The 13,556-nt window shown below is 35.9% G+C and overlaps 6 protein-coding genes across 6 annotated transcripts; 4 read left to right on the forward strand and 2 right to left on the reverse strand.

Moving 5' to 3' along the window:
- Positions 1-860: 860 nt before the first annotated feature.
- B0P05DRAFT_536257 (uncharacterized protein) lies at positions 861-2,930 on the reverse strand. The gene is made up of 8 exons (XM_051577550.1): positions 2,627-2,930; positions 2,537-2,576; positions 2,193-2,492; positions 2,116-2,140; positions 1,499-2,063; positions 1,303-1,449; positions 1,219-1,248; positions 861-1,169 (listed from the first exon to the last, which is right to left on the reverse strand). Exons 1-8 carry the CDS (start codon positions 2,861-2,863, stop codon positions 876-878), a joined length of 1,638 nt encoding a protein of 545 aa, XP_051436404.1. The 5' UTR covers positions 2,864-2,930; the 3' UTR covers positions 861-875.
- A 2,536-nt stretch (positions 2,931-5,466) lies between these two features.
- Positions 5,467-7,203, forward strand: B0P05DRAFT_536266 (uncharacterized protein). The gene is made up of 4 exons (XM_051577551.1): positions 5,467-5,718; positions 5,764-5,971; positions 6,019-6,219; positions 6,266-7,203. The coding sequence occupies exons 1-4, from the start codon at positions 5,482-5,484 to the stop codon at positions 7,186-7,188; spliced, it is 1,569 nt and encodes a 522-aa protein (XP_051436405.1). The 5' UTR covers positions 5,467-5,481; the 3' UTR covers positions 7,189-7,203.
- Positions 7,204-7,216: 13 nt separating this feature from the next.
- Positions 7,217-8,873, reverse strand: B0P05DRAFT_536270 (pyridoxal phosphate-dependent transferase). Its single transcript, XM_051577552.1, has 4 exons — positions 8,691-8,873; positions 8,608-8,645; positions 8,398-8,529; positions 7,217-8,349 (listed from the first exon to the last, which is right to left on the reverse strand). Exons 1-4 carry the CDS (start codon positions 8,800-8,802, stop codon positions 7,303-7,305), a joined length of 1,329 nt encoding a protein of 442 aa, XP_051436406.1. The 5' UTR covers positions 8,803-8,873; the 3' UTR covers positions 7,217-7,302.
- Positions 8,874-9,633, forward strand: B0P05DRAFT_536272 (uncharacterized protein; the record flags this gene model as incomplete). Its single annotated transcript, XM_051577553.1, has 2 exons — positions 8,874-9,479; positions 9,523-9,633. Exons 1-2 carry the CDS (start codon positions 9,258-9,260, stop codon positions 9,628-9,630), a joined length of 330 nt encoding a protein of 109 aa, XP_051436407.1. The 5' UTR covers positions 8,874-9,257.
- B0P05DRAFT_45346 (equilibrative nucleoside transporter) lies at positions 9,384-10,962 on the forward strand. The gene is made up of 6 exons (XM_051573912.1): positions 9,384-9,479; positions 9,523-9,565; positions 9,612-9,751; positions 9,865-10,018; positions 10,072-10,079; positions 10,136-10,962. Exons 3-6 carry the CDS (start codon positions 9,736-9,738, stop codon positions 10,948-10,950), a joined length of 993 nt encoding a protein of 330 aa, XP_051436408.1. The 5' UTR covers positions 9,384-9,479; positions 9,523-9,565; positions 9,612-9,735; the 3' UTR covers positions 10,951-10,962.
- A 1,549-nt stretch (positions 10,963-12,511) lies between these two features.
- On the forward strand, positions 12,512-13,071 carry B0P05DRAFT_536278 (uncharacterized protein). The gene has a single exon (XM_051577554.1). The coding sequence runs from the start codon at positions 12,720-12,722 to the stop codon at positions 13,008-13,010; it is 291 nt and encodes a 96-aa protein (XP_051436409.1). The 5' UTR covers positions 12,512-12,719; the 3' UTR covers positions 13,011-13,071.
- Positions 13,072-13,556: the final 485 nt, after the last annotated feature.

Here is a 13,556-nt window from a genome sequence, read left to right on the forward strand (position 1 = left end):
TATCTTTGTAGCAATAGCATAGTCTTGATGGATAAATCGCATACAGATTGAGGCTATCTAGTGTCAATGACATGCTACCAAGCAGCACTTTCAAAATCAGATAAATACCACTTAAACACGGTTTCAAAGGCTCATCTTTGCATCAAATTATTCCCTGGATCAAGGCCATACTTGATAGACTTTTTTCCTTCAAATGTATATATCGTCCAAATCCATTAGATACCTCGAGGATTTTGACGATTTTCAGAAAATGCCATTTTTGACCTCAAAAATGAAGACTTTTTATATGACATGTATTGTACCGAATTGCTCATAATTCTTTACTTTATCACCTAAAAGTGTTTCATTGCCTATTACATGATCAAAATATTGACTTAGTCAAAAAACGGCTATTTAAAAAAGCCAACTTTGCTCAAAAAGTTTAGTCCAAAGTTTCACTTGAAATAGTACCATTTGATGCGTCTCTTGTAATATACAAACTTTAATTAACACATCATGTACATTTGGTTAATAATTTGTTGAGCAATTCGAGATTAAAAGGTAGAAGAATAAAAAACAAACTTATTTTGAACGAAAGAAAAAAAAATGCCGGACTTTGAATAGATGCTTTCCATGCAAAAGGTGTACAAAACATTCTCAATATTTAAGTATAATTGCTTAAGGTTTAACACATCCTTTCTTTGTGTAAGGGAAAGCTGATCACGCATCAGGAAGCACAAAAAACTTTAAGCCAAATGACATTCATGAGTAAATAGAGAGTGGTCTCCTTAATTGTGCAAAAATGAAATTAAATGCACAATCACTTAAATTAGGCAAGTTTTTCCAAATTAGAATACATTCTCTAAAAAAAAAAAAAACGTGATATTTTTAATAAGTTAAAGTTTTGCTTTTGATTTCTTTTCACTCTCTTCTTTAGCAGCTGCATCACGCAACAAGCGACGCAAGATTTTTCCAGAGGGACTTTTAGGGATTTCATTAATAAACACAACACTACGTAACTGTTTGTAATAGACGACTTGATCAGCAACAAATTTCATAATGGTCTTGGCTGTTTCGTCAGTAGCAGGCACACCTGCGTTCAAGACAATATAACCGCGAGGAAGTTCAGTTGCTTGTTCATGATCATAGATACCAATAACAGCACAATCAGCCACAAGAGGTGAATTAAGCTACAAGTTACAGGTTAGCATAAAACAGATGTGTCGCGTTCAACATTACCAAAAGAGCTTCTAATTCAGCAGGTGGTACCTATCAATCATGTCAGTTTCTTTTTCTTTTCTTTTTTTTTTTCTATATACTTACTTGAAATCCTTTGTATTTAATTAACTCCTTTATACGATCCACAATAAAGAAATGCCCATTCTTGTCTTGAATAGCTACATCACCCGTATGGAAATAATTGTCTTGATCAATACAATCCGCTGTCGCTTCAGGATTATTGATATATCCCTAGACACGGGTGTATTAACACCTATGCGATTCCATCTCTTTCGCTTACCTTCATGACATTAGGCCCCTTGAGCCATAATTCACCACGTTCACCTGTAGGCACCTCGTTTCCGTCTTCATCCACAATCTTTGCTGTCATACTTGAGACCAAAATACCAATCGATCCAGGTACCACGCGATCTGTAGGTTCTGCAATAGCCACAGGTGTTGTTTCTGTTAATCCATAGCCTTGCTTGATCACTAGATTAGGCAATCGCTTCTTGACCTGTTGAGACAGATCGGCGCCTAAAGGAGCAGCGCCACAAATCACCAACTGGAGCGAACTCAAGTCGTATTGGTTAATGATGGGATGTTTGGCTAACAACAAGATGATAGGAGGCACAAGACAAGTGAACGTAATCTTTTGTTTCTGAACCGTTTCGCAGAATTGAACCAAATCAAATCGAGGCATCACATAGACGGGTATGCCTAAATAAAGAGCGACATGGATCAAGAGTGTCAGGCCAAAGATATGGAAAAAGGGCAACACGCCAATCATACGGTCCTTGTTGCCATTGACAAAGGCATGATCCAAAGCACAATACTGTAAAATGTTAGATGTCATGTTGGTATGACTAAAGAAAGAAACATGTTAGTTTTCAATAGATAGGTATGTGATCTACTTGCGTGGTCATGACGCCTTTGCTTCTACCTACGAATCATTTTAGCTTTAGGGGGGAGGATTCTTCCTATATACAACTTACCTGTGGTGCCTGATGAAAAACAAAGGTAGGCCACAGAGTCTTTGGTTTCTTCAGCTGTCAATTCAACAGGTACAGCACGACGTTTGTTTAAAAAGACTTGCGTATAGGGAAGTACACCATCCACAGCTTGCTTGTCAAACACAAAGATGTTGGATTTTGAAAGACCAACTAACTCAGCAGCAGCTAAAGCAGATTGGATGTTAGAAGCATGAGCGATAAGCACTTTGGCTTTTGTCATTTCAAGTTGATAAGCGAGTTCTTTGGGATTATAGTTGGGATTGGCAAGTGTAGTTGCACCTCCTATCATGATATGAGTTGAATGACTCATGACAAAACTTTCTTACCAGCAGCAATAGCACCGAGCAAAGGAATCGAATAATCCATCTAGGCTCATGTTAGTATATATGCAGATAATTGACATAATGGATACTTGCTTGATTAGGTGAAAAAACAGCTACAACATCGCCCTTCTTGAACTGAAATCTATCTTGCAAAGTAGCAGCAAACTGAAGTATGCGATCCTTGATTTGACCAAATGTCAAGCTTTCACCCGTAAGGGCATCAATCAGCAATGGACGATCTTCAGGTGTGTTGTTTGTGTTTTTAAATAAAAATTGAATGATACCTATTTCAGGTACTTGAATTGGAGGAAGAGTAGACTGGATCACCATGAAGAATAGAAAAGAGGATTTAGATAACAGAAAAAAAGAAAAAAGGATGAGAAAGCCATTATTTATATAAAAAAAACGGAAGAAAGAAGAAACCCGATTGATTAAATGGATGAAAATTTTAATTCATTCTCGTAATCGCATAAGCATGAAGCCTATTTGATTGGTCAGAGTTCCCCACACTTCAAGTAACACAACGCATGTAATTTTTCACATCAAAACAGTGCTTATTCAATCTTTACATTGTCCCTGTAAATAAGATGAAAAAAAGGAAATTTTGACTTGGATTCAAGGGGAGGGGGTTTTTTTTGAAGTTATTTTTTAATTTAACATAATTGAAAGTTCACTACTCACAATACTGTAAGCGTTCTTAAACTGAATATAAAAGATCATAATTTAAATACATCTTTAGTCTCTTTTCATGATACCCCGCTAGAAAAAAAAAAGCTCACATCCTCCTGTTTTTGTGAAACACTTTACGGAATGACTATTAGGCATTAATGTTTACATATTCTCTCACAAATTGATCGCTACTCGGCTAATTTTCAATGTAAGTCTAGAGTAGCAGAAATCAACAACTTTGAAAGAGAGTTTAGAGAACAAGCATCGGATTCTGAAAGATAACTTTTATGATATAATTCCTTTATTATGGCTTCCATTGATCCCATTATGGTAGATATGTTTAGGCGAGATGAAATAATTGCTTTGTATAGGTTTTGGAAAAAAAAGAAAATGTTTATGCGCTTACAAATCTTTTGAAAGCCACACCTTTGGCCAATGTCAAATAAAAAGCCAAGACAGGTCTTTGACTTTTCATAATAGGTTGTAGCACCTTGATCTCGATACTATCAATACAAATCATTCCCTCAGTTAGCCAAGCATTTGTTCAACCGTAAGAAAAAGAGCAAAGATAAGCATCTAGCATGACTTTGATGGTAGTGTCAATGACAAATATTTAAACATAGTTCTAGAAATAGAAGCTGATAACATTGTAACTTGTGTTCATTTTCTTAAGCTAGAAATTGTAAGGATCTACAACAATAGTCTTTAGACTCTTTTGAAGAAATAAAATTCTCCTAAAGAACGATATCCAAGCAAATGACAATTTCCTTGGCAACCATGAAAATTCATACATTGGCATCTTGACAAATCTATCAAAGAGTCATTGTGTAACTATTGTTGGCAACATCATAAAAACACAAGTGTCTTTGAAGACTCAAGAGAAACATTTAGTCTACTTATGACATTCAACTCAAGTCATTCTGATTGATAAACAAAAAGCTGCTTAGCAGAGTAATGTGAGACTGTCCTTTCTAAATTTAAATTTTACAAGTATGCTTGTTAATAATGCCAAGACGTGATGATTCTTGACCTTCTGTCTGTCTTTTCTTTTTCTTATGCAGCCGTTTCAAGAAACCAGATCATTAATAGTGATGGATTACTTTGGTTAAACGTGTCTGTTTATCTTGAGCAGTCAAACCCTAGGCCAAAAACAGAGTGAACTATATAGATCATTCAACATAAACCAATGCGACCAAATATCTATCAAACATGTTGACGAAAGGTAATTCGATAAGTTAATACGTCTTACTAAAAAATTAGAACAGACTTTTTCTACTAGCAGACTCAGAAAAAGAATTGGGAAATTGTCAAATGCTGAATGATAAATACTTTCTAGTCGGAATCAAACGCATTGACACTAATACAAGTCCGCCAGGAGATCAGCGCTTCTAATTGTGCTCATACATTTTCAATTCAAGCTATCCTTTAGCAATGGGTAAGGTGTTTTTCAGTCATTGCAGGAAATTGATTAAGTATGACATACGAGCTCAGAATATATTTAACAAAAAAGGTACAACATACCTTTACTCAAAACCTCAATCTGGTCATTTTAATCTAATCAATTGACCAAACTTGACTTTGCTGTTTGCCAATGCGACCCAATACATAGAAGCTTTGATATTTCAAAGCAGCTATTCCATTTGTCTATAGCTGAATTTATTATATAGAAAATTTATTGCTTCGAAATCAAGCAGTTCCCCAAAAAAAATCCCATTGGTTCAATGTTATCCTCTGTCCATTACATGTCCTCTCTTTTCAATAAACTACTTACTCATTCCTTAATGCCTGCTGGAATAAACAAGAAATAAAATGCCAAGAACTTTATCTCTTAAGCGACAAAAATAAACGTAACAATAGGCACGGCTTTATTTTTGGAGTGGCTGACTTCATTTCTGAGCACAAAAATAACAGTAACTTTAAGTTGTGTATAAATCAATCCATTTAAAAAGAGAGAAAAAAACAGAAAGAAACAGGGTCAGGAATAGCCACGTCTTGGCATTATCAACAAGCACGCTTTAGCATTCTATTTAGACGCGACTGTCTTTACGTTGTCTATAACATGATGAGCACTCTACAACGTACTTACTGTGCGTACTGGATAACGCATTAACAATGACATTTTCTTCTTTTTCTTAATTAAAAACCAGCAACACAATGCATTAATCGAAAGCGATAGACTCTAAGGTGGCTTGGCAAAATCTTAAAAAAAGTATAAATTCACAGACATCATAGCGTCATTCTCTCCTTTTTTATTCGCTCTCTTTTAATTAGTTAAAAAAATGGAATATACAAAAGACACTACAAGATATAACTGTCGTTGGGAAAACTGTAATAAAATATATACAGACCCCGAGCATCTTTATGGTCACCTTACAAATGAGCATGTTGGTAGAAAGTCTACAGGCAATTTGTGTCTGACTTGCCACTGGGACGGTTGTGAAGTGTCTGTTGTAAAACGAGACCATATTACTAGTCATCTTCGAGTTCATGTTCCCTTAAAACCTCACCACTGCAATGTAAGTCTAGTTCTGTATATCTATAGATGACTTATAATCTGATAGTCTTGCGATAAGGCCTTTAAAAGACCTCAAGACCTAAAGAAGCATGAAAGAATTCACGCTGAAGAACATGAGCAGCCTTTAAAGACCCGCCCCAGTCGTTCTAGTACAACACCAAAAAAGCCAACAAAACCAAAACAACAACAACAACAACAAGATATGCTAAAAGTACCTATTTCTCCTCCTCATAGTTCTTCTGCTTATTCTGATGGTAAGCCGGTTTTTTTTTTTTTTTTCATCACTAATACATAGGTTTAGATGGTTGGGTACAATCTTCTACTTTAAGTGCTATTTCTCCTTCTTCTGGCAACTACGATAGTTTCAATAGTCCTGTATCTCATTCAATCAAACAAGATCCTTCCCCACCTTATTCCCCACCTCATTTGATGCCTGATAATGCTATAAATAACTTGATGTTTTTTGATGATACAAACCAAATGAAGACCGAGTATAATACAGGTAAGATATCACTACGGTAACAAACATGTAGCTCACAATAATATAGACATGATCGAGAACCTTGATTTATTTCAAAATTTAGTTGACAATGGCTCTATTAGTCCAACTTCTCTCAACATGAATTCTGAAGAACAACTCAACAATTTCAACCTTTGGCTAGCCCAATTGACTGAAAATATCGATCAAAGCAATGAACTGTCGTCATATGACTATACTCCTGTACAACCTACCACCAATTATGCGGATATGCTACTCCAATTCAACTCGAATACATTACCTGTCCAGGAACAAGACTTATATCCCACCAACAATGAACAAGACACTTATGTCAGATCTTATCCCATCACCCAACCACAGCCTGTAGACTATGATAAACTCTACAGTGATATCTCCCCTACTTCTTTTGACTATAACGCTGTTCCTACCATGAATGGCCAAAGACATCATTATACCAGCACACCAGACATCATGAACAACAACTATTTCCACCCCGATCTTCGTACCGCACAAAGCTTGCTTAGTTCAAAGGACGATATTAAATACAAACCATCAAAAGAAGAAAAGACGACAGAAGTATTTAAGCCTGTCAAGACAACACTAGTTGAATCCAAAAAGAATGTGACAACCATGATGAACGTATTCACCAGTGCTGATGGCTCCAGTAAGAAGAAATCGGCGGCGACTTTAGCCGAAAATGAACGACAGTCACCTCATGCCAAGAAAATAAACAAAGATGTCTTGGACCTTTTGGTGAGCGATATCTCTGAGTTGACAATCGATAAGCAAGATAAGGAACCTATTTATCCTGTCAACCAGGAAGAAGTAGTAGATGATAAAGTGCAAAAGATAGAGAAGCATCAAAAACTATTGAAGCAATTAAGCCAATGGGTGAATGAAAACTATGCTAAACAGCAACAACAACCAACGCCATCTGCAACCAAAATACCTTCACCTGTTCAAGTCAATTAATCATGTGTGGCAAGTAAATTTAAATAAAATATATATATATATATATATATATATATTTTTAAAAGAGGCTGTATTTTCATTTAAGTCGATTGAATGGAACATGGGGAATCTTATTTATTGTTTGATTTGATTGGATTCAGCTTCTGCATCAATGACTACAGCCAAACGACGCAAGGCTTCATCCATCTCTTCTTTAGACACATTACTAAAACTAACACGAACATAACAATTCTTGTTCTTTTGAGGCATAAATGCTAAACCAGGAATGGCCAACACATTCTCTTTGAGTACCTTGTTCATGACTAGATCATAGGAATCTGTAATACCACCCAACAATTTGAGCCAAACAAACATACCAGCTGTAGGAATAGCCCATTCAGCACGACCCTTCATACGACGTTCGAGACATTCACAGAATTGATCCCGCTTTTCACGATAAAAGTCAGATACACGGCTGACATGGTCAAAAAAGCCTTCATAGCCCCACTTCTCTAAAAGACCATAGATCATAGCTTGAGGTACACCCGAAGGTTGTAAGTTGGTAACCATAGTGTGCATATTGATACGTTCAATCAATACCTTGGGACCTGTAGCCCATCCAATACGAAGACCAGAAGACAAGATCTTACTCATACTATCACAACGCAGGACACGACCATCAACATCTAAAGAAAGATAAGAGGGTGTGCGTTGTTTGTCAAACTGCAGATAGTAGTAAGGATCATCTTCTAAAATCATGATATCGTATTTGGAGCAAATGTTGTACACAGCTTGTTTACGTTCTAAGGTGGCAGTGACACCCGTAGGATTACCACCAGAGGGAATTGTGTAGAGACAATGAGGACGGGCTTGATCTTTTCTTCCGTTGGGGTTACTTTCAGGCCAATTGGCAAGCATAGTCTCGAGAGATTCAGGAACAATACCAAACTCATCTGTAGCAACGTCAGCCAAGGTACAGTCAATTGTGTCAAGGAAAGACAAGGCACCAGTATAAGTAGGGTTTTCGACCAAAAGAGCTTCTCCGGGATTAGTCATCATTTCAAGGGCCTTGACCAAAAGGTCTTGAGAGCCTGCACCAATAGTCAAATCAAAATCAACAGGAGGTTTATGTTCAAGACGCTGAAGCTCACAAAGCCATTCATTTAAGCGAGGTTGACCAGGCTAAAGATTGTCAGAATAAAAAGAGTGAGGGGTCTGAATTATACTCACAGTCATATCATAAGATAAAGCACGGCTAAAGAGAGCGTCATCAATTTGAATGGTTTCTCCTGTCTTTAAAGTGATAGACATACTGGCAAAGGGAAATGTAGCGGGATTGGGTTGACCAGCACCAAGAGAAATCTATAGAAAAAAAAATGTCAATGATCTATTTTTTTTTTTTTTTTTTTTTTTTTTTTTTTGCAGATGAAGGAAATTTACAATATCTTTGCGATTCATGTAGGGCATCAAGGCACGAACTATAGACACATAAGTCACAGGATACAATCAACTTGATACATTACTGGCTGATGGGTTTCTGGCTTTACTGAGTTCACTGATATGCTTTGAGTAATCCATGTTGACAAGAAATGGAAAGAAGAAGAAAGATTTCAGACATTTATAATGGATAATCATTCAAGATGATTCATGCTCAGTTTAAAAAAGAGGTCCGAAAGATAGGAGAAGAAAGAAAGAAAGTTTCTGTTTAACACTAAAACAAGGCAATACACAGATAAGGCTTTAATGTATCGATTCTGCTCTAGATCATACATACAGATCTATGTTTTATATAGGATCATATCAAGAAATATGTCAAGAACAAGTTCATCTATAAACAAGTATTGTGACTGTAAAGATAATCTATTGAATTTGACAGGTTTCTTCAAAATTTTCATGAAACCGCTCTCAAATGACTCATTCTTTGACACTTTGAAAGAACTTTGTTTGGCATAATAACAACCAAAGGTGATTGGTATCCCGATACAAATGACAAATCATGCGTAATTTGGCTTGTTTCCCACGAATATATCAATACTGTCTATCAAACCTGCTTCGGGAAACAAGTCACGCGCAGTAAACAAACGACAACAATGTGTTATATATTCCTGCAAAGAGTATCACGTTATTTCCTCCGATTGAAACGATATCACTTTCCCCCTTTTCGTTTTTTTTCTCTTCTTCTTTTTCTGTTCAGTATGTTTGAGTCTCTAAAGTCAAAGTCAAAAAGAGTTTTTCAAGTGGATGAGACAACACGATTGCTATCGTCTAATCTAGAACCTTTGGTAGAAGATAAATATTATCTTGTATATTGGGTAATCAAAATGACTTCAAGATAAGGACTTATTTATGATTTAGATATTTTTTATCTATGGTATTGCTATGCTGTTGCCATGGAACGGTAAGCAAAGAGAGGCAATTGATCAAGATCTAATCAGATTGCTTAGTCTTTATCACCGCCTCTGAATATTTTGCAAAGAGGTTTGCAAACACACCTTATGAAGAAACATTTCAAAGCTATTTTTCAACTTATTTCACAATTACCAATCTCATCACATTTATGCTCATTTTATGGATGCAAAACAAGGCAAGTTTATACAGTGATGTGTCATTGGATACTTATGGAAACATAGTCTACTTCCTACAATGTCAATTCTTTTATCCCCATTTTCATAAACACACTCACATTTGCTGGTTTAGCAATCACTGTTGAGACAGAAATCAGCGGCATTGGTTATTTCTGGTCTATTATGTTGCTGATGGTCTTAACAGGTGCAACCACTAGTTTCTTTCAAAATTCTGTATTTAGTGAAGCGAGCCAATTGCCGCCCATGTATATGCAAGCCGTACTTAGGTAGACTATGGTTTTGTGTGTGCGTGTGACATCTAATTTTATTTTTCTCTTAGTGGACAAGGTGAGTGGTTGTGGCTATCAAGAAAAAAAAAATAGACTAAGCAGTAAGTATTTTAGGTATTGCAGGTGTTGTTGTAGCCGTTTCAGCTATTATGAGTGCCTTTGCTGGAAGCGCAACAGACGAGTCATCAGAAGATATTAGCCGTTCTGCTTTTCTTTACTTTTTGTCGGCATTTATCATCACATTAGCTGCTCTCATGGGTCGCTTAGTTGTTGTTCGCCTTTCATTTTATCGCCATCAAATGAGTCATGTTCAGGCTGAAATGGCTGTTAATGAAGAAACAGCATTTGAGCCTTCTTCACAAGAGCCTGTGTCTCTTATCTCGACACTCTGTAAAATCAGAGGATTTGTCTTTACTGTGGGTTATATTTTCATTATCACACTGATGCTTTTCCCTACCATCACTTCTCTGATCAAATCTTTACGCCGTCATGACCCCAACCGTACTCGTTTCTTTGATGACGATGTGTTTGTTGCCTTTCACTTTTTATTGTTTAATGTGGGTGACTGGGTGGGCCGATTGATGCCACTTTCCAAGTACTTTGTGATCGTCAATGTCAATCAACTTGCATTTTTATCCGTGTTACGTACTGCTTTTATTCCTCTGTTCTTAATCTGTAACGTGATCGTGTCTGATCAACGTTACTTGCCTGTTCTTATTCAAAGCGATATTGTCTACATGGTCTTGGTATGGATATTTGCTGTTACGAATGGCTGGATTTGTAGTCTAGCCATGATGGCTGCTCCTCAACTAGACTCCATCAAGACCTCAAAGGAAAAGTCTGCAGTGGGGAGTATCCTCAGCTTTTCATTGGTGCTTGGTTTGGCTATTGGTGGATGCCTCAGTTTTCTTGCTCGGTGGATGGTTTGATATCAAACAAATAAATCGATTATTTACAACAGGACGGGCTGTTTAAATTTAAAGTTTTTGTTTTTCATTATTTTTGTCTTTTTTCTCTTCCTCCTTACTATCTCCCTCCCTTCAATGACGTCTTCTCTACAAGATGTTCCGATATTTACCAGTAGCTTGCAGATGTGGTCACCTTCACCTTCCATCTTACTTTTGAGTAATTACAGCGTAGCACCTACCACAACGTATGAATCTCGGTTTGAATATTATCATGATCCAGTCTTGTACCACACAACGGCCTGCTGCATGATCTGCGGGCTTGCTCATCATTCAATCCCCTATACAGCCATGAAAGAGGAAGACGAGAAAGAATCAACGAGTAGAAATAAACCCTTGATTACACCTGCTCCTCAATTCAATACATTAGAGCCACAACAATCTTTTCACCATCGTGATTTCGATAAATTGCCAATCAGTAGAAAACCTCTTTCTTTGCAACGTATTAAGCACTTTTTGCTCACCATGGCTACAAGGTGTGGTAATGCAATTAAGAAAAAAGCTCCTTTGTCAATCCAACGAAAGAAAAGCCTCATTTATCCTATCATTATCAAACGATACCATCGTTCTCGACTCGAGAAACACCGAGTCTGAACTCTCTTCCAAAAACTGTTTGCGTATAAAAAAAACCTGACAAATAAAAAAAATTATGGGAAAAAACCCTGATACCTACTTTTGTACACACTTCCGGGCATTATGATTTGTTATATCATTATCTAATACTATCTCAACCTGAAAAAAGGGTCCATGTTATAAAGCAGAAAGAGTCCCTTTTTTTTTTTTATTTTCTTTATGGCTTTCTCGATTTCTTTTATTCTAACTCAATGTATTCGTCATGGTTCTTTGATTCCTTCCAAAAGAAAAACTTCTTTTCATAAATCTGTTCGCTTTAATTTAAATGAATCCATGGTGTATTATACATACAGCCCTGAAGATTATGACCGAGCAGGTGTTAAGGACAGAGAACCATCTCAAGACCTGGTTGCTTTCTTGGACCGTATCTTGCTAACAGATGAAGATGAAGATGAAGGATTATCCCTAGATGATTTCAACAAACAGAGTGTTCTGCAAAAAAACACTTATCATAATCGTAAGCAATGGCTGTTTTATTTCGAGTAAAGGGAACACAAATCAACTGTAATTATCTATTCTTTTCCTTTGTACATAATATAATTCATTTCTCTAAAAGCAAAATAAACAAGTATCTCGTTTGTGTAATTAAGACAATGAAATGCGACGCTTTTTTCTAGTGTATATAGAACGAATTCATTTTCTTTTCTAAGGAGAAACTATGGATTGTGTTGTAAATAATACTAGGGCTCTCTTTTTACCAATCATAAGCGTGTAGTCTTTATATAGAAACAAAGTCGAGTCCATCATGTGAAACCAAGTGTCAGCTCACTCTCAGCGTTTTACATAATCAATAGGATATCCCAAATCAAGAAAAATAAATCTGAGTTTGGATATATTCTTTTCTTGGCGTAGAATATCTCTTTGTAAACAAAATGTATCTCTTTTGTTACAAGTTTGGCATCAACAAGGACTTTCATTGTTTTATTTTATTATTGTTTAATCGTACACATTCTTTTTGAAAATTAGAGTGTAACAAATGTGTCTTACATATCTTGAACCAAAGCTTAAGTCAATTCTATGAGAGATCGATCAGTCTAGATACTCTTTTTTTTTATATATAAATGGTTGAATTGCTTTACTTTACGAATACATTGTAAAAGATGAAATCAAATTTTATACTTAGTATTCTTGCGATCTCTTTATGCACAGTTGCTGCTCAATTGGTTGTTCCTACAGAAGATGAATTCTCTTTCATTGATGATGTATTAAACGCAGATAGTGAAATGTGTGGCTCAGAAGTACCAATACTTGATATGGTCTTTACTTTTGACTGTTTGGAAGACCACTCAAAAGGAGCTACAGGGAATGGTAAAAACATAGCTGCAGAAGCCATCAAAAACATCCTTAAAGAAGAACGCATAAAGAATAATGTTCAAGATGTGTTACAATAAATTGAACATTTCAAACAATAAAATGATCATTTGAAAAACCTTATGAGATAACATGTATAAACGACATGCCTTTGTTTTACAATGGAAAGTATTGTTCACTTGCATTAGGTTGATTTAATTTGAGCTTTTTTGATGACAGCTACTAAATGCAATTCAAAAGTATTAACTAGAGAATAAACTATTTTTCTCAAGTCTTTATCAAAAATAAGGCACTAGTCAACCTTTTTATCTCATCTAACAGAACCTTGCGTTAACATATCTTTAAAGACTTCACACGTACATCGTACTACCTTTTTATTTACACATTTAGAAGTCCGTTTGTTTTAATGCGGCCCCACTTATGGCTTTTACTCATGAATCTTTAATTGATTGAGTCCAGTCATTCCAGCTATTATAATAGATAATTTCAATAGAAAAATAGATTTTGGGAGAATTGTATTCGTTTTTATATATTTTTTAGGTTTATGGAATTTAAGTTGTAATTGTGTTCAATTAATTGCATATTCTATGGAACAGAAACGTTGTTCTACAATGCTTTTGGTCACC

The sequence above is a fragment of the Gilbertella persicaria genome (assembly GCF_025201335.1).
Source record: "Gilbertella persicaria strain CBS 190.32 chromosome Unknown B0P05scaffold_13, whole genome shotgun sequence".
NCBI classification, from domain to species: domain Eukaryota; kingdom Fungi; phylum Mucoromycota; class Mucoromycetes; order Mucorales; family Choanephoraceae; genus Gilbertella; species Gilbertella persicaria.

Coding starts and splice junctions, on each gene's coding strand:
- B0P05DRAFT_536257 (XM_051577550.1), bottom strand. CDS start 2,863: ATGGTGATCCAGTCTACTCTTCCTCCAATTCAAGTACCTGAAATAGGT. Junction 2,141..2,192: donor TTTTTCATCAGGCACCACAG/GTAAGTTGTATA, acceptor AATGATTCGTAG/GTAGAAGCAAAGGCGTCATG. Junction 1,450..1,498: donor AGGGGCCTAATGTCATGAAG/GTAAGCGAAAGA, acceptor ACCCGTGTCTAG/GGATATATCAATAATCCTGA.
- B0P05DRAFT_536266 (XM_051577551.1), top strand. CDS start 5,482: ATGGAATATACAAAAGACACTACAAGATATAACTGTCGTTGGGAAAAC. Junction 5,719..5,763: donor TAAAACCTCACCACTGCAAT/GTAAGTCTAGTT, acceptor ATAATCTGATAG/TCTTGCGATAAGGCCTTTAA. Junction 6,220..6,265: donor GAAGACCGAGTATAATACAG/GTAAGATATCAC, acceptor ACAATAATATAG/ACATGATCGAGAACCTTGAT.
- B0P05DRAFT_536270 (XM_051577552.1), bottom strand. CDS start 8,802: ATGATTATCCATTATAAATGTCTGAAATCTTTCTTCTTCTTTCCATTT. Junction 8,646..8,690: donor AGCCAGAAACCCATCAGCCA/GTAATGTATCAA, acceptor ATGTGTCTATAG/TTCGTGCCTTGATGCCCTAC. Junction 8,350..8,397: donor CTTTATCTTATGATATGACT/GTGAGTATAATT, acceptor GACAATCTTTAG/CCTGGTCAACCTCGCTTAAA.
- B0P05DRAFT_536278 (XM_051577554.1), top strand. CDS start 12,720: ATGAAATCAAATTTTATACTTAGTATTCTTGCGATCTCTTTATGCACA.